Source organism: Bos mutus, chromosome 8 (assembly GCF_027580195.1).
Source record: "Bos mutus isolate GX-2022 chromosome 8, NWIPB_WYAK_1.1, whole genome shotgun sequence".
In the NCBI taxonomy this organism is placed as follows: Eukaryota; Metazoa; Chordata; class Mammalia; order Artiodactyla; family Bovidae; genus Bos; species Bos mutus.
Genome location: NC_091624.1, coordinates 51,942,057 through 51,960,562, shown reverse-complemented (window position 1 = coordinate 51,960,562; position 18,506 = coordinate 51,942,057). Strand labels below are relative to the sequence as shown.

The 18,506-nt window shown below is 42.8% G+C and overlaps 1 protein-coding gene across 1 annotated transcript in view; it reads left to right on the top strand.

Moving 5' to 3' along the window:
- RECK (reversion inducing cysteine rich protein with kazal motifs) overlaps window positions 1-10,093 on the top strand; it is an 81,209-nt gene extending 71,116 nt beyond the window's left edge. The window contains exons 17-21 of the mRNA XM_070375659.1: window positions 3,486-3,678; window positions 5,236-5,446; window positions 6,635-6,708; window positions 7,537-7,692; window positions 8,509-10,093. Coding sequence (XP_070231760.1) covers window positions 3,486-3,678; window positions 5,236-5,446; window positions 6,635-6,708; window positions 7,537-7,692; window positions 8,509-8,730 — 856 coding nt within the window. The 3' untranslated portion in view covers window positions 8,731-10,093. The remainder of the gene's footprint in view (window positions 1-3,485; window positions 3,679-5,235; window positions 5,447-6,634; window positions 6,709-7,536; window positions 7,693-8,508) is intronic.
- The last annotated feature ends 8,413 nt before the right edge of the window (window positions 10,094-18,506 follow it).

Genomic DNA, 18,506 nt, shown 5'->3' with positions numbered 1-18,506 from the left:
CCACATCCATACATGACTACTAGAAAAACCATAGCTTTGATTAGATGGATTTTTGTTGGCAAAGTAATATCTCTGCTTAATATGCTGTGGTTGGTCATAGATTTTCTTCCAAGGAGCAAGCATCTTTTAATTTCATGGCTGCAGTCACCATCTGCAGTGATTTTGGAGCCAAAAAAATAAAGTCTGTCACTGTTTCTGTTGTTTCCCCATCTATTTGCCATGAAGTGATGGGGCCAGTTGCCATGATCTTTGTTTTTTGAGTTTTAAGCCAACTTTTTCCACTCCTCTTTCACTTTCATCAAGAGGCTCTTTAGTTCTTCTTTACTTTCTTCCCTAAGGGTGATTTCATCTGTATATCCGAGGTTATTGGTATTTCTCCCCGCAGTCTTGATTCCAGATTGTGCTTCATACAGTCTGGCATTTCACATGATGTACTCTGCATTTAAGTTAAATACGCAGGGTGACAATATACAGCCTTGACATACTCCTTTCCCAATTTGGAACCAGTCTGTCGTTCCATGTCTGGTTCTGACTACCTTCATCTAAGTCTCCCTCCCCTCACCTTTTGCCTCTGGCAACCACATATCTGATCTTTTCCTATGAGTTTGTCTGTTTTAAAGTATAATTGACCTACAACTCTGTGTTAGTTCCTGGTGTAAACATAGTGATTCAGTATTTCTATACATTTTGAAGTAAGTTTAGTTACTATCTTTCACCATATAAAGATATTACATAATTATCAACTCTGTTCTCCATACTGTACATTTCATATCTATGATTCATTTATTGTGCAACTGGAATTTTGTACCTCTTGGTCTTCCACACCAATTTCTGTCCTCTCCCCACTCTCCTCCCCTCTGGCAATCACCTGTTTGTTCTCTGTACCTACACATAGATACAGATACACATAGATGCAGTCCTTTACTATTCGTCCATTTGTTTCATTTTTTACAGTCCACACGTAACTGAAATCTGTCTTTCTCTTTCTGTCTTATTTCACTTTAGCATAGCGCTCTCTAGGTCCATCCATGCTGTAACAAGGTTTCATTCTTTTCTATAACTGAGTAATATTCCATCCTGTGTGTTCACATGGGTGGCATACATCACATGCACACAGAAGGGTTTCCTTTTCTCCACCTCTTCATCAAGACTTATTTGTTGTCTTTTAGATAATAGTCATTCTGACAGGTATGAGGTGATATCTCATTGTGATTCTGATTTGCATTTCCCTGGTTACTGAGGATGTTGAGCATCTTTTCTTGTGCCTTTTAGCCATCTGTATGTCTTCTTTGGGAAAATGTCTCTTCACATCCTCTGCCCATTGTTTGATTGGATTGTTTAGGGTTAGGGGTTTTTTTGTTTATTTGTTTGCTTGTTTGTTTTGATTTTGAGTTCTTTGCATATTTAAGATATTAACCCCTTATCACATATATCTTTTGCAAATATATTCTCCCATTCAGTAGGCAGCCTTTTCATTTTGTTGATGGTTTTCTCTGCTGTGCAAAAGCTTTTTAGTTTGATGTAGTCAACGTTTGTTTATATTTGCTCTTGTTTCCCTTGCTTGAGGAGACATACCTAAAAAATATTATTAAGACTAATGTCAGGGAGCATACTGCCTGTGTTTTCTTCTAGAAGTTTTATGGTTTCAGGTTTTACATTTAAGTCATCGATCCATTTTGAATTTATATTTGTGTATGGTGTGAGATGATGCTAAAGGTGAAACTCCAGTACTTTGGCCATCTCATGTAAAGAGTTGACTCACTGGAAAAGACTCTGATGCTGGGAGGGATTGGGGGCAGGAGGACAAGGGGACGACAGAGGATGAGATGGTTGGATGGCGTCACCAACTCAATGGACATGAGTTTGGGTGAACTCCGGGAGTTGGTGAAGGACAGGGAGGCCTGGTGTGCTGCGATTCATGGGGTTGCAAAGAGTCGGACACGACTGAGCGACTAAACTGAACTGAACTGAACTGATGGTGTGAGAAAGTGGTCCAGTTTGGTTCTTTTACATGTAGTTGTCCAGTTTTCCCAACACGATTTATTGAACAGACTATCTCTTACCCATTGTATATTCTTGCCTCCTTTGTCATAGATTATTTGCCCATATAAATGTGGGTTTATTTGTGGACTCTCTGTTTTGTTCATTGATCTATGTGTCTGTTTTTGTGCTAGTACCATATGGTTTGATGGCTATAGCTATGTAGTATAGTTTGAAATCAGGAAGGGCTCTGTTCTTCTTTCTCAAGATTGTTTTGGCTATTCAGGAACTTTTGTGTTTCCATACAAATTTTATAATTATTTGTTCTAGTTCTATGAAAAATGCTATTTGTATTTGATAGGGAGTGCATTGGACAGTTACCTTGGGTAACTGTCATTTTTAACAATAGTTCTTCTAATCCATGAGCATAGTACATCCTTCCACCTGTTTGTGTTGTCTTCAGTTTATCAGTGTCTTATAGTTTTCCTTAGTTATTTGTGCTTGTAAATTGGATTGTTTTCTTAATTTTTCTTTACATACATCCTGATTTTAAATCTCATCAGAAAAGGTAGCCATAGGTAGTAGTAGTGATGGTGGTGGTAATTTTGTGTAAAAAGAAGTAATTTCCTTTGGAATTATATGATGTTAGCTAATATATTCTTCACCTTTTATGTTATAGGTAAATATTTGTGTATCCTATTATTTTAAATACCCAGTAAAAGTTAAACATTTTCTTAGGTCCTGTCTTCTTATAGAAAATTATAAATACCCTTTATAGAAATGAGAGAGGCAAAATAGTCTAAAAAAGAAAAGAACCATCCTCCCTAACCCCTCTGAAGAAGTTCAGAGATTGAGAATGAAGCCAGATCTGGGTATTACTAGGAAAACCCAGCTTCATGGTGTGGCATTCTCTCAGTGATTCACAACCAGCCAGCATCAGGTCCTCAGCCTTATAAACACAGAAGCCTGAAATTTTCAGCGTATGCTGTGAAGTTTTCTCTTAAGATAGACTCATATTAGCCAAGCTGATAATTAAGTCCCTGAGAAATGCTTCATTTATTATTGATAAGAACGCCTCCAGCATTGGACCCTGACCTGTCTGGTGGTCTCGTATCATGCTCTTCCACCCCGAGCACCCTTCGCTTCTGCCCTCAGGGCCCCCTGCCCTCTCCCCCAGCACCACAGGGTCTGGGGCATCACACGCTTGCTCTGCTACTCCCTCTGACTGGCAGGCCTTCATCCTCCAGGCTCCACCTCCTCCATGCGCTTTCTCCAGGCTCCCCAGTCAGAATGACTCATTCTCATGAGCATTTGGCATGTGGTTTTCTGCCTGAGGGCCTGCGTTACATGCGCGACTCCCCAGTCTCCATAAGCTCTCAGGCACAGGGACTGTTTCTGATTGCGCTCTTACTTTCTCTTCAGCCTCCTGTGCCCCACCACTGCCTGCCAGCCCCACTATAGTCTCTTACAACATTGATTCATGGTGCTGCATTTGTGTTTTTCAGATGCATACCCAAACCACAAGTCTGCCTGACGACATTTGATAAATTTGGATGTAGCCAATATGAGTGTTTGCCAAGACAGCTCACCTGTGACCAGGTCCGAGATCCTGTTTGTGATACAAACCACATGGAGCACAGCAATCTCTGCACTTTGTACCAGAGAGGGAAAAGCCTCTTATACAAAGGCCCGTGCCAGGTACCGCTGTTGGCCTGACAAGCCCAAGTACACTGAGCATGAAATCAGCTTATGATCTTTTACATGTAATCAGCAGTGAGACCCCCATTGAGGGTCTTCTGTGAATCCCATCAAATCTAAAGCACTCAGTCCTCTATCAAAAATGAACCATCTGAGGCTGGCTTTTCCTCCTAACACTGGAGGGCCCCCTTGCTCATGACCCTTGGCACCTCTAGTGTACAGAGCAAATAGAGAGGCTTCTTGACACCAACCACTAGAAAAGAATTTAAAGCCTTGCACCCTTGGCATGAGTCAGCAGCATCTTCACTTCCCCTAGTTCTGTGGGCCCAGAACTGTTTCGTTAGAAAACCGCACAAACAAAAATAATAAAAAAAAAAAAAGAAAGAAAACAGCCCAGGAAGAATATGAGGGAAAACAACCAAGAAAAGAGCTTTTCCCCCACTCTTTCCACTGAAGTTCCACCCAAGGTCCTGAAAACTTCTCTAAAACTTAGTGTCTTTTTTTTTTTTGGACATATTTTTTAGATTTATTTAGAATTTTATATTTACTTAGTATAATTTACAAAATTAGGCTTTGTCTTCTATAATTTTTTCTGTGTTTATTTTTAATTGAAGGATAATTGCTTTACACTATTGTATTGGTTTCTGCCATACATCAACATGAATCAGCCATGGGTATACATATGTCCTGTCTCTCTTGAACCTCCCTCTCACCTCCCACCCCTTCCCACCTAATATATATAATTTATTTTATCTTAAAACTTAATGTCTTACATCAGTTTACTTTAGTCTTTGAGGGTTGTGAAATTGGTATTCATGTCAAAAAATAACCTTGAGGACAACCCCACTGAGACCTTACATACACACCAGTGATCTGTGTGCTGGGCCGTCTGCCTGGAGGAAGCCCAGCCGTGGACCAGCAATCCCTGCCTACAGCCGGCTGACACCTGACATGCTGACATGCTCATTTCCTGGTTTTCACTGAAGGAAAGTCCCTTCAGCTCATCTCCCTGGGCTTGTTTCCCCTCAGAGCTTGTGTTCTAAGTGCACTGATACCTTGACTCTGAATTCCCTCTTGTTGGTCCCTCTTTCTGGCTTCAGGTTTTCTCTTACATGTTCTTCATGGATGCAGAGTCCATCTGCTCTCCTCATCCCTCCTGTCTTCCCTCTCTATCCTATTGTTGTTCAGTTGCTAAGTCGTGTCTGACTCTGCAACCCCATGAACCAGTGTGAAATGATAAGGCCTCTGAATTTGCATCAAGATTGGTCTTGTTCTCTTCTAACAGGCTCTTCTGGAATAATGGAAGTCGAGAGGAAGGAAGGCTTTTTATCTCATATCCGTTCTCAGAGAATGATCACCCAGGTCCCTGAGAGGCTGAGAAAAGTAGTCTCTTCAGTCAGTCTTGGGATGGTCCTGTTGCACCTAACCCCACGCCCTGTTTAGAGTGTCCAAAAATTTATACTGTCTTTTCTCCTTCTTGAAAGTAGGGAGACCTATTCTTGGTTAGGAAAAGTGTGCCATAGAAGTTTACAGCTAAGTATGCTTTCTTGCCCTCAGCCTTTTTGCAGGGCCCCGGAGCTCGTCTGTGGGCACAACGGGGAGACCTATAGCAGCGTGTGTGCTGCCTACTCGGACCGGGTGGCCATCGATTACTATGGGCCCTGCCAGGCTGTTGGAGTCCTCTCCGAGTACAGTTCTGTGGCTGAGTGTGCTGCTGTGAAGTGTCCTTCACTCTCGGTGACTGAGTGCAAACCCATCATCCCACCTGGTAGGCTGGCAGTGCTGGGGGTGGGGTAGGGGCAGGATTGGGTGGATTTACTTATCTGTCTTCAGAGAGTGAGTCACTAAAAATAAAGCTGACTTAAGTGTGTTTAAACTTCTCAGAAAGTCTTGACTCTACCTAATGCTGATTGGATGCATTTCTCTGGGCAGACCTTAAAAAGTAGTGGATCTATCTTAGACATCATCTAGTCTAGTGGTTTTAAAACAATATGGAAAACTTATTTCAGTCTTACCTCAAGCACCAATAGATAAACAGCAATATTTAACTGCTAGAATTATGGTTATTAGTTCAAAGGCATAATGTTTGCCTGTTATAAAGTTAATGAATAAAGAATTGGACATTAATGAACAATTGAAGTATTTTTGATGAACACAAACATTTTAAATTGAGAAAAACAAGATAGTTGTTGCCTTAGACTGGCCTTAGCGTCTAATTTAATTGTTTCAGTTGCATATAATCAAGAAGTCTTGTTTCAAACAGGCTATTATAAGCAGTAACAGTTTTCAAACAGCTTACCTTTCAGTTTCATACTCTTCAGTTAAGCAGAGGTAGCAGAAGAGGCTTTATCCCAAGTCTGCACAGAACAGATTACCTGGAGTCTAACAAATTCATTCCTTTGTCTAGGAACTTAGCAAATGTTTCTTGAGCATCTACTATGTCCTAGACAAGTGTCTAGGTGCTGGGGGCACAGCAGTGAGCTAACATAGCCTCCTTCCTCCTGGAGACCATGGTTTGACATGTTATTATTGTTTTTTTAACAGTTTAAATAACTTTTAAAATTCAGTTTGAATCAAACACCCATGGAATCTCTGAAACACTTGCTCCTGTGTTTTGCCGACAGGAAACACTTGCCTGGGATGACACAGTTCTGAGTAGGGCAGGGTCTAGGCCCCGTGTCTCTGGAAAGGCCAGCTCTCCCTGTGCTGTATGAAGCCACAGCTGCCCCACCTGAGAAGTGGTACAGGAGGAAAGCAGGAATGGAGGAAGGATTTTGGTAAATGTGTAGATCATTAGACTCCAGGTTGATCAGGGAACATATCTGAAAGTGCAGTCATCAGGAAGGACTTCGGTAACTTTCCCAGCACAAAATGAAGGGCTGGTAATTTCACCAACTGTTTTGAATTTTCTTTATTTCTAATTCTGAACACAAACAGAATGGTTTCTGTTATACAGGTGCTTGTTGCCCACTATGTGCTGGAATGTTAAGAGTTTTGTTTGACAAAGAAAAATTGGATACTATTGCTAAGGTAAGTTGCTTTATGTGCCATGTACTATTGAAACCTTATTAATAAGCTTGTCAGTAATCATACAGACAGAACGTGTCATCCCTTTCATAGTTGAAGAAACTAATTTGCACGGGAACGTCTTGCCCAAGGCTGTACAGTAGCTCCCAACCAGGAGGCTTTGAGCTCAGGCCATCTGCCTCCCCGTCCTGTGTTCCTTCCCTGTACAGCCTGGCTGTGCAGTGACCTTGCTCTGCAACCAGGTAGCCTGCACTTGTTTAAAAAAGGTCTCCTGCCAGCATAGTGAGCAGAGTGAGGGCTGGAGCCAGAGCCAGGCAGCCAGCAGCTGGTAGACTCCCAGATAGTTTCAAGGTTGCCCGCCCTCAGGTGGTCCCCATTCCTCTGGGGGTATGTCCAGAATCGACCATCTTCCCGTGATGGTTTTACCCCTTTTCCTTTTTTGTACCATTACTTTTGCTGCTCACTTTTGTGAAGATGAGATTGCAGAAGTGTAGCAACCAACACCTGCCACCACCTAAAAAAATTACACCCATTTCAATGAAAACAACTGTATTTTTACAGGAAGGCTTTAATTATTTCCCCATGGTGTCCAACTCAGAACTGTCCCTTAAAAAGTGCTCCTGGTGAGAGTGTTTATGTCAGCCAGAAAACTCAGCAGTCAGAAAAAACCCTACTGGAATGGGTTCTGTGGATATTTAGAATTCATCCAGCAAGGCCCTGCCCCACACTTAGGATTAAAAGAGCCTTCTTGTTTTAGGCAAGGTAAAAAGGCAGCTTAGGCAGTAGTAAGGAATTCTTTTTTCAGGTAATAGAATTGTTTTCTCTTTCTAGGTTACAAACAAAAAGCCAATCACAGTTCTGGAAATACTTCAGAAGATCCGCATGCACGTGTCTGTCCCACAGTGTGATGTGTTTGGGTACTTCAGCATTGAGTCAGAAATTGTGATCCTTATCATTCCTGTGGACCATTATCCAAAGGCTTTACAGGTGAGGTCAGCACGTGTCGTACAGCCATCCTGTCACGCTGAATTGGGTGGGCGGAAGGGAGGAAAGCACGGCAGCTCTGAGGACAAGCTGCTCCAGGGGAGTGGCTTCCAACAGAATGCGGGGGAGGCGGGGGTGAGGTGCAGGTGCTGTGACTCAGAAGGTGCAGACATGAAAGGTGTCTGCTCATCTTCCAGATGAGGCGCTTGAGGCCCAGGGAGGGCAGGGACAGACACCAGCCACTCAGTGACAAGGCCAGGCAGACTCCTGTCTCCCAAGGGCTGTGCTCCTACTGGGGAGGAGGAGCCCACCAGAACTGATCTGATGGGCCCCGAGTTTTCTTCTTCATAATCTAGAGGTGAAACTCACTCAGGAGGCACAAATTTCAGCATCAACATAGGGAGGTCCCAGTGACGGAAGTGAATACAGTGGTTTCTAAGCTGCCACAGTGAGGAAGCTCATTCTGTCTCAGCGCTCTCCTCTTCTCCTGATGTGTAGGTGGCCGTGGAGAGGCCAATCCCTGTGACTGTGTCTAAGCGTGAAAAGATAATGTCTAAACGTGAAGAAGGGGTGAACAGGATTGTGGGGAAAGAAAGGGCAGTGGCTGTGTGGGTCATGGCTTTTCTTTACATTTGATTTCCATTGATGCTGTTATTATTTGTGTAATAAATTAAGACTTTATTAGAATATCACTTTGCTAAAAAGAAGGATAAAGAGAAGACATATTCCGTGTGTTGGGATATATATGGAATTTGTGTGACTTGACTTTTTCGTGGGTTCTGTGACTTATATTAAAAGGATCTGATTATCCTCTCCCAGATTGAGGCCTGCAATAAGGAAGCAGAGAAGATCGAGTCTCTCATCAACTCTGACAGCCCCACTCTGGCGGCCCACGTCCCTCTGTCTGCCCTGGTCATCTCCCAGGTGCAGGTCTCCAGCAGCATGCCCTCAGCCGCCCCCAGCGCCCGGCCTCCCCATCACTCCTGCCTCTTCCTCCTCAGCCTGGGCCTCACCTTCCACAGGGTCTGGAGACACAACTGATGCCCATGAAAACTGCAAAATAGTCCTTGATCTAATTTTCTCACTTTGGAAAAAACATATAGGACTGCTGGTTTGTAGTTGAATAGTGGCCAAGGCAAAGCACTTGTCACCTCTAACCTGTTCACCATACAGTATTTTTCTTAATTACCAGTATTAGTAAGGGTTTTTCCTTGTTTCTACAAGTGTTACAATATATTCTTCCAAATACTAAGGAAAAGAGGATGTTTCCTTCTGGTGGATCACTGACTGCCTTACAATTTACATTTTGCTCGTTAGATGGGTCCCCCACCCAAAACAAATTATATATCATTGATAAATGAGATGATCACTTTTTAGAAAGACAGCTCACTTTAACTATGGACTTCGTATCACAGAAACTTCATTTCAGAGTTCTTTCAGTATTAGGGTGCCCCTAGTGCGTGTGTGTTTGTTTACAGATAATTCCCTACTCTGTTATTAGAGTATGAGAAAAAGATAAGGCATCTTTGGAATTCATATAAGTCATCAGGCAAATTTAATTTATAGAAATCTAATTCAGAATCCATTTAATGTGTTAAGTAAGCAAAAGCAGGCTAAGTAAATGGCACTCACATGATATATTGTACCTAAGTGATAGTCTCAGTGGTTCTTAAAGTGTGTCTGTGACTTCTGTGAAAGGGAGAAGTTATATTGCATCAAAGCATCTTGTATTATGCATTTTTTATATTAACAGATGTATATCTTTTGGTATCATCCAAGTTAAATGTTGAGTTTTTAAACATTAACCTTTAAACCAATTGCTGCTACTTATGTAATTGCCAAAAAGTGAAATAATTAGTAGTTCATGTAAATAATACATGATTTTTCTATTTTATTATGAAGAAGGTGAATAGCCATATTTGTAAAATGACAATCATGTGTGTTAACCCAGTACTTTCCGTTCATGAAGACACATTTGTTTTTTGTGATATGCACAATGTAGGTAAGTGTTCTGTTTTTCTTTTTTGATACAGATTTATAAAGAAGTGTGGTTTATATATTTAAAAGTGTCAATCTAAGTATTAAAATGTTTGCATGTTGTCTAAGAAATTGAATACTTTGAATGTGTTTCACAGTTTTAAATAAGCTATTCAGTGTAATACTTCTTGTTTATATGCACCTAAACTTAGAATTTACATGAAGTGTTTTTCTCAGTGTTATATATATGTACCCTCTGAAAGATATAGGGTTATGCTTATTATACCAAAATGTTGTTTAAAAGTGGGCACTTAAAGCTTTCAGAATTTCTCAGTGCTGATGTAGCATGTTTGTTGCAATTGCTATAAATCTCTTCAATGCAATATACTGGAAAGCTTTTCTATTTTAATAAAATAATTTTATATGATTATGTGTATTTCTAAGCAAAGTGCACGTTTAGAATGAAACCACTGATCACTCTTCAGCGAGCCATGTCCTTTGCTCTGACTAAGAAGTTATGGGAGTGTGATTACTTCAAAAATGGGAAAACAGAGCAGCTGGGACAGAGCTGGTCAGAACAGACCCTGGCATGTTCTTGGCAGAAGGGTCAAGGACAAAGACCCCGGCTTCTTCAGGACTGAGAGCTTCAGGCACTCCAAGACCAGGAGTAGGTTAGGCAGTTCTTCTCCCCACTGGTTCATCCCGATACTTCAGCCCTATGGTATATCCTAGAACAGAAAGAACTTTGCACTGTGAAGACAGAGGGCCAGCTGGTCAGGGCCTGAGAGGTTCTATCAGTCGGCTGAGGCTAAGGCCCCAAACCTCCATCTTGCTCCCGTCACATGTCTGCTGTGCTTCTTCTCATTGTTGTCTTCACTCCAGGACCCATGCAGTGTCCTCACAAAGGGAAGAAGGAGATGAAGGAAACCACAACTGGTGGTTAGGTCTCTGCTCAGAAATGACGCTGTCATTTCTGCCTACGGCTAACGTCCAAGCAAGTCACATGGCCGCCCCTGACTCCAAAAGGTAGCGAGGAACATACCGTCCTCTTGTGTATGTGTGTGTATCTGTGTGTTGCGGGGAAGAAGAGAAGAAGCTGGGGCAGACCATGAGTATTTTGAACAATGATACAGTCTACTGCAGAGGCCCTTTCTCATCAGGATAGGGCAATAGCCAGGAATGACTGAATTTCTTATTAAAAAAGCAGTAGAAGTTTTTGGTCTGAGAAGGAAATGAGAAATAAGAGAGGTGCTTGGGTTTGATGGAGGGGGCAATATCAAGGGAGGAAAAGATCTAAAGGTTGGTCCTGCCCCAAGGACAGAATCACAGTCTTGAGAACTCTGACCATAGGTAGTCACAGGCGAAACAAGCCCAGGTCCAGTCAGTTCAGGAGATGGCACTCCTCACTAGCCAGTGGCTGTGGTGAGCACAGCCAGGCTGCCTTGGGGACCAGCTGTCAGTGGCCTCAGAGCAGGACACAGCCCCTGTTGGTTAGCTCTGTCCAAGTGTATTAGGCTAGTAGAGGCTCTGCGGGAGACAGGGGGCACAGGCGAAAGAGAGAAATGTGGGCCCTGCCCTTCTGTAATTCTGCCAGGAGCTAGAGGCAGGGAGGACCTGGAAGTCCGGAGAAAGCGGTTCTGCGGGAGGTAACTTAGCAGATGAGATAACTGCGTGAAAAGTGGACTCCAGAGAAAGGTTCAGAGGCTCCCATAAGGTCATGGGTAATGAAACTAAGACACTAAGAAAACATAGGAAATAACCTCCTGTCTGGCCTACGGGAAGTAATTGGGCAGCAGTGGACCCTAAGAGGTCATAGGCCTGGCCTGGGTCATATGCCCACCTCTGGCAGAGAAGGAAAGTCAGGGGAGCTTCAGCCCCACTTAAACCAGACAGAATGGATTTCTCACAGGAAATGACTCAGTTCCTAGAAGAAGGTGGCTGCTAGATATATCCTCTGGGGAGTATACGTCTCTCTAACTGGCCGTTAGTCAGTCTGGGAGCACACAACAGTGCCTCACCTTCAGGCCAGGTGCCCACCTGGAACTGTCAAACCATCAGCCACCAGAGCCCAGGGACAGCCAACAGGGTGCTTTGTATGAGAGACCTATTAAACAAGGGAGTTATCCAAAGTGACTGGTAATAAAGTAAATCATCTTCAGAGCAAAAATGGCAATGAAGAGGAGAGACTGTGATGAATGTAAACATTTTTAATCAGGGCAAAAAGAAGTAGGAGAACTTGGGAAAGATTCTTCTTATCTCCTGGAATCCTCACTCCACAACCAGCTCTGTCAGGGGTCTTCCCAAGGGCTCCAGGACAGAGGATCCAGGCTTAAGGCTCGATTGTCACAGGGTGACACTAAATTGTTGGTCTCTCATAAGTCATCATTTACTGTAAACCAGGGACAGCAAATGTGTGTCATTCATGTGACCAAATCCTCATTGGATGTCCATGGTAAAGAGATCACAGTTCCATCATGGTCTCCTGGTGGTGGCGACAAGCCCAGCTTCAAGCACAGCATTCTGAGTAGGAAGAAAGGGCACTAGAGTACCTTCTTTGCTGCCATCGTATCTTATGAATAAAAAAATGCTTCTCAGGAATCCCTCAACAGTTGTCCCGGGTATCTCCTTGCCCAGGACTGGGTAGTATTTGCCAACACTAGACAGTTGGCCAAGGGGAGCAGGATGGCCGTAGCTGGTTGGCTAGTCAGAGGCAACGCACTGCTGCCGCAACCAATCTGAGGTGCAAGAGGGCAAGAGTAAGTTGGCCAAGGCCGCCAAGAGCATTTACCCTAAGATAAAGTCAGTTTTGGGTAGTCTCAACTTGTTAGAGTATAGATATGAAAAGTTTTGTTTAACTACCTCCAGCTGTGATAGGTGTTTCTAACTAGGTGATTGTTCAGTTGCTAAGTCGTATCTGACTCGTTGTGATCCCATGAACTGCAGCTAGTTCACTAATAAGGTAGTGAAACCCCATAACAACAAGTGTCTGATTTCATAACTTTAGTGCTTTCCTCCAGTTACTTAAACAGCCCTGCTTCCATTCCTCAGGCCTCTGACCTGGTTATTTTAAAACTTCCATCCCATATCCAATGCAAAGGCCTCTTCACCTCCTCCAGCCTAGACTAGATGTTTGCTCAAGAATAGGGTGGTTAGAAGGGATGGTCTTTTTGCCACAAACATATGCAAGGCTCACATCTCAGAGTCTGTGAGCTTGTCTAGTGGCATTAGTCACAGACATTAGGGTGTCTTCAGTACAAACTCTGGAACATTCATTTCTAGTAAGAAAGTTTGTCAACCAAGAGGTGAGTGGTGTTGCCCTCAACTGTGGTTAGCCTGTACAAAACAGATGTAGGTCACCTAATTGTACAAGGCAGTGTGCCATGGGAAGTGTCAGGAGTGGGAGAGAAAATCTAATAAGGAGCAGACAGAGGGCTGTGCAGGGCTTCATTAGCACTGGGTCTGTCCCAGTGGTAGTACAGTGGAGTTAATGACGTGGGAAGGGGTGGTGAGAGGAAGCATAAGGCAGGTCAGATTTGGAGCCTAGGCTTCCAGGCCGGAATGGCACCCAGAGCTGTTGGCCTTGCCCTCCCGGCTATACTGCCTGGGATAGTTCCCAGGCATAGAACCGTGGCCACCCAACCTCAGTGACTGGAGAGACCTTCAAGGTCACCCACTAATCTCGTTATCTCATGCTCCCTTCTTCTGTCCTGTGAACATCCTGGACTCTACTGAGGAAACATTAATTGAGCCAGGCTGGGTGCCAGCTTTCCCTGGAACTTGCCCCCTCCTTCAGGGTTCAGCCTGGGTCTGTTTCAGCTGCACCTTGGGAAGAAAGTTAAACCCGCCAGCAACACTGATGGCCTTCACACAAAATCCATAGAAGACATTTCATTTTCTTTCATTTGATTGAATGGTTTTCCTTTAACCCTGGCTGGCGGGAGTCAAACCCACACATTCCCACTGTATTTCTCAAAGGGACCAGAGGCCCTGGTCCTCTCTCCCTTTCTCCCAGCTGCATTGTGAGCTTTGCCAGGCGAGGGAAAGGGAAAGCTGCAGAATCATTCCTAGGGAAATTCCTTTCCCCAGTCCAGCAGACTTTCATTTTGTACACAGAGGGCAGTGGGCCCGGAAAGCAATATAAGCCCGGGGTCACACGGCAAGTCAGGTCAGAGCCAAGCCAGAGGCCAGGTCTGGGCTTTCCCTGGCACAAGGCAGCTGGGCAGGATTTGTGCTCCTGAGGGATGGAGCCAACCATGCAGGAGCGCTCCGTGAAGGTGGATACTGTGAGTGGCCCGAGTGAACTAGGTTCAGTGTCAGACTGACAAGGCAAGCACCTGGGTGGGGTCTGACAGGTCCAAGGAGCAACAGGGATCATAAAAGTAATGGACACAGCCCTCCTGCCCTTTGTGTGACAGTCTGCACAGTGCCCTCCACCTGCTTCTCTCACTGGCCCACAGCAAAAGGGTGCACAGAGAGGGCATATACCGAGTCCAAGGTCAGGTTAGGTTCTCAGGAAGTGAGGCTGGTAAGGGTAAGGCAAGGGTAAGGCAGGAGCCTTCACATGGGGAAGCTTCCTAACACCCCTGCCCCCAGCTCCACCCACTCTTTCATTTTTCCTAAATGAAATTTATTGTTTTCTTATTGTGAAAAATAACTTTGTGTATTCCCCCCAAACCTGGAAATATACACAGGAAAAAGTTACCCTCAGTGCACCATCTTCCCCCTGCCCCTACTAGAGAGAGTGGACTCTTTCTACCGCCATCTCTGTACCCAGTTGGGTCAGGGTCCTTTCTCCTTGTGCTTGGGGGCACAGGTGGTTAACTCAGAACATTGGTTTCATATTGAGGATGTTGCCTCCTGATTGACACTTCCCTGCCTGATGGTTCACAGGTGGAAGCCTCACTCAGCCAGAACCTCTCCGGGTCCCCTTCCTGAGGGCTGTCTTCCCTGGACAATCTCCCGCTGACCTTGACTGGAGATGTGAGCCACAGTTTTAGGGAAGAGTCATGGAGGCATTCATGTTGGTCAAGACCCAGCAGGAAAACAGGTGGCCCACCCAAATCAGGATAATTTGAGGAAGGCTTCATAAAGGAACTATTTATAAAGGTGTGAGCAGTATGTAAGAAACCAGAGGAAGAGTACAGGGCACGAGCTGTTAACACAGGTATGTTAACACCTCTTGGCACAAAGTGGTGAGGTGATTTCCAGAAGCCAAGGGCACTGCTGCACAGAGCAGGCATTTCCTCCCCCTCCCTCGGGTGTCCGCCCATTGCTGAACCCCATCAGAAGCCAGAGGACAAGGGATTCTGTTGCAACTATGCAAGTCAACCTTCCCCGCAGGGCACAGAGTGATTTAGGGAAGGAAGTGGAGCAGAAGAAGACACCAGCACAACAGATCAGGGCAGTACCTTGTAAGAGGAGGGGAGATGTGACAGTATCTGCCCCCTCATTCCAGCACACCCCAAGATGGCAAGGCCTCTTGGTTTAAACTTTTGGAAGGGTCCCTCTGAGTGCAGCCTCCACAGTTCCTCTCCACCCTCCTCTTGTGGCCGTTCTTCATGCCACATTTCCCAGAGTCTCTTCCCAACTCCCCAAGAATGACCCAGAAATGTCATCTGGCTCAGGATCCAGCTCGCCTTCCCTGTCAGCATGGAGCTGCCCAAGAGCAAGCACCCTCCTCAACGTATTCATTTTCTTCCTAAAGCAGACAAGGCTGTCACATGTAAGGAAGCGACATAATCCTCGTAATAAAATGAATTTGATCATGTGCCTAGTGAAACAAGTCCATACTTGGGTACTTTTAAAATGGGTTGATGTCAGGACTTCCTCGACAGTCCAGTGGTTAAGACTTCACCTTCCAGCCCAGGGAGTGCAGGTTCAGTTCCTGATCAGGAATCTAAGATCCCGCATACCTCAAGGCCAAAAAACCAAAACATAACAGAAGCAATATGGTAACAAATTCAATACAGACTTTAAAAACTAGTCCACATCAAAAAAAAAAAAAATCTTAAAAAAAAGTAAGTTGCTATTACTGCTGTTAATCAAGGTTTCGCCCATGATATATTCTAGAAAGGTTATGCTCAAAATCTTCAAGCTAGGCTTCAGCAGTACATGAACAGAGAATTTCCAGATATACAAGCTGGTTTTAGAAAAGGCAGAGAAACCAGAGATCAAATTGCCAACATCTGTTGGATCACAGAGAAAGCATGAGAATTCCAGAAAAACATCTGCTTCTGCTTCACTGACTACGCAAAAGCCTTTGACTGTGTGGATCACAGCAAACTGTGGAAAATTCTTAAAGAGATGAGACTACCAGACCACCTTGCGTGTCTCCTGAGAAACCTGTATGTGGATCAGAGGCAACAATTAGAACTGTGCATGGAACAACTGGTTCAGAATTGGGAAAGGAGTACAAGGTTGTATGTATCACCCTATTTATTTAACTTCTATGCCAAGTACATCATGTGAAATACTGCACTGGATAATTCACAAGCTGGAATCAAGATTGCCAGGAAAAATATCAGCAACTTCAGATGTGTAGACAATACCACTCTAATGGCAGAAAGTGAAGAGGAGCTAAAAAGCCTCTTAAGGGTGAAAGAGAAGTTGGCTTTTTTGAATTCAACATTCAAATAATGAATATCATGGCATCTGGTCCCATCACTTCATGACAAATAGATGCGGAAAAAGTGGAAGCAGTGACAGATTTTCTTCTTGGGCTCCAAAATCACTGCGAATGGTGACTGCAGCCATAAAATTAAGAGACTCTTACTCCTTGGAAGGAAAAACCTAGACAGCATATTAAAAAGCAGAGACATCACGTGGCCAACAAAGGTCCATCTAGTCAAAGCTATCATTTTTCTAGTAGTCATTTACTGATGTGAGATTTGGACCATAAAGAAGGCTGAGCCCCATAGAAGTGACGCTTTCAAATTGTGCTGGAGAAGACTCTTGAGAGTCCTTTGGACTGCAAGGGGATCAAACCAGTCAATCCCAAAGGAAATCAACCCTGAATATTCATTGGAAGGACTGATGCTGAAGCTGAAGCTTCAATACTTTGGCCACCTGATGCGAAGAGCCATTTCATTGGAAAAGACCGACTGATGCTGAAGCTGAAGCTTCAATACTTTGGCCACCTGATGCGAAGAGCCATTTCATTGGAAAAGACCCTGATGCTGGGAAAGATTGAAGGCAAAATGAGAAGAGGGTGACAGAGGATGAGATGGTTAGATAACATCACCAACTCAATGGACATAAATTTGAGCAACTCTGGGAGATAAAGGACAGGGAAGCCTGGTATGCTGCAGTCTATGGGGTTGCAAAGAATCGGACACGACTTAGTGACTCAACAACAACATTCTAACTAGGTATTGATGCCATGTGAAAAAGTTGATTCTTAAAAATATTATTCTTGGACCTGGCTATCATTTGAAGGTTTTTATATTAATTTAATGAATTTTCTTAAGTTTTTCTAGGAAGAAGCCATAATTAAAACTTCACTCTTCCTTTACCAATATTTATACCTCTTACATCATTTTGTTGCCCTAGTATGAGCTAGAACTCCTCAGACAGTGTTGGATAACAGTGGTGATAGCAAGAAACCTTATGTTCTTTATTTTAATGGCAGTGTCCCATTGTTTTACTGTTAAGCATGATGTTTTAAGTATGATGTTTTACTATTTGTTCTGGAGGTTTCTCTTGATTCTGCTAAGGGAAAACAGATTTTTTTTAACTCCTTAGTGGATATTGAATTGTATCAAAGGTATTTTCTGCATCCATTTAAATGACATTTTTCCTTTGACTTATGAATATATTTCTTAATAGCCTTGAAATAAATTTTACTCTAATAATATGCTTCTAGGTTCAGCTTGCTGACATTTTATTTAGGACATTGATATTTATATTCATAATGTTTTTTTGTATTTGTTGTATTTTTCAGGTTGTGGAATCAGGATCATTTTAGCTTCATTAAATGAGAGGGGAAGGTTTTCTATGCTTTAGAACATGTAAATAGTACCAGAATCATCTGTCTATCAAAGCTTTGATAGAATTTACCTGTGGGCTTATCTGGGTCCAGCTCTTATTTGGGTAAGCAGTCATATTTTCATTTTTTTAATGACCATATTGGTTCACTTTTATTTTTTTCTCTTCTTAAATACTTTTTTTTTTTCCCTAGAAAATTGCCCAATTCAGAAAATCTACTAGTGGAGAGTAGATACTATTTTTCTAAAAAGAGGTTACCTCCTCTTTTTATTATTAATGTAGTACATTTGAATTTTCTCTTTTTAGACTTTTTTTTAGTGATTTGATTTTGTAGAAATTTATCTATTTGATATCTTCCAGCTCTAGGATATATTTTTTCACTTCTGCTACTTTTCTGTTTTATCTATATTAATTCTTTATTCAGTTAATTTGAACACTTTATTATGAAAATTTCAAACTGGCAGACAATGTGAAAGTGAAAATCCATATACCACTGTCCAGATTCTATAATGAACATTTTGCTAATTGCTTTATCACTATTTATCCATCTCGTCTTCTATCCATACATCTTATACTTTATGCATTTCAAAGTAAGTTACAAACATTAATATATTTTTACCCCTAAACACTTCAGCATTTATTCATTAATTAGAATTCAATATTTTTTTATGATTCTTTATTTTTTATAACTTGTCTAACTCCTTTGGCCCAGCATTATTTATTTTCTCTTTTTAAACAACTCTCAATCCCATAGATTTCCTTTTTTCTAATCTTTTATTTGTTTTGATGTGAACCATTTTTAAAATCTATATTGAATTTGTTACAATATTGCTTCTGTCCTATGTTTTGGGGGTTTT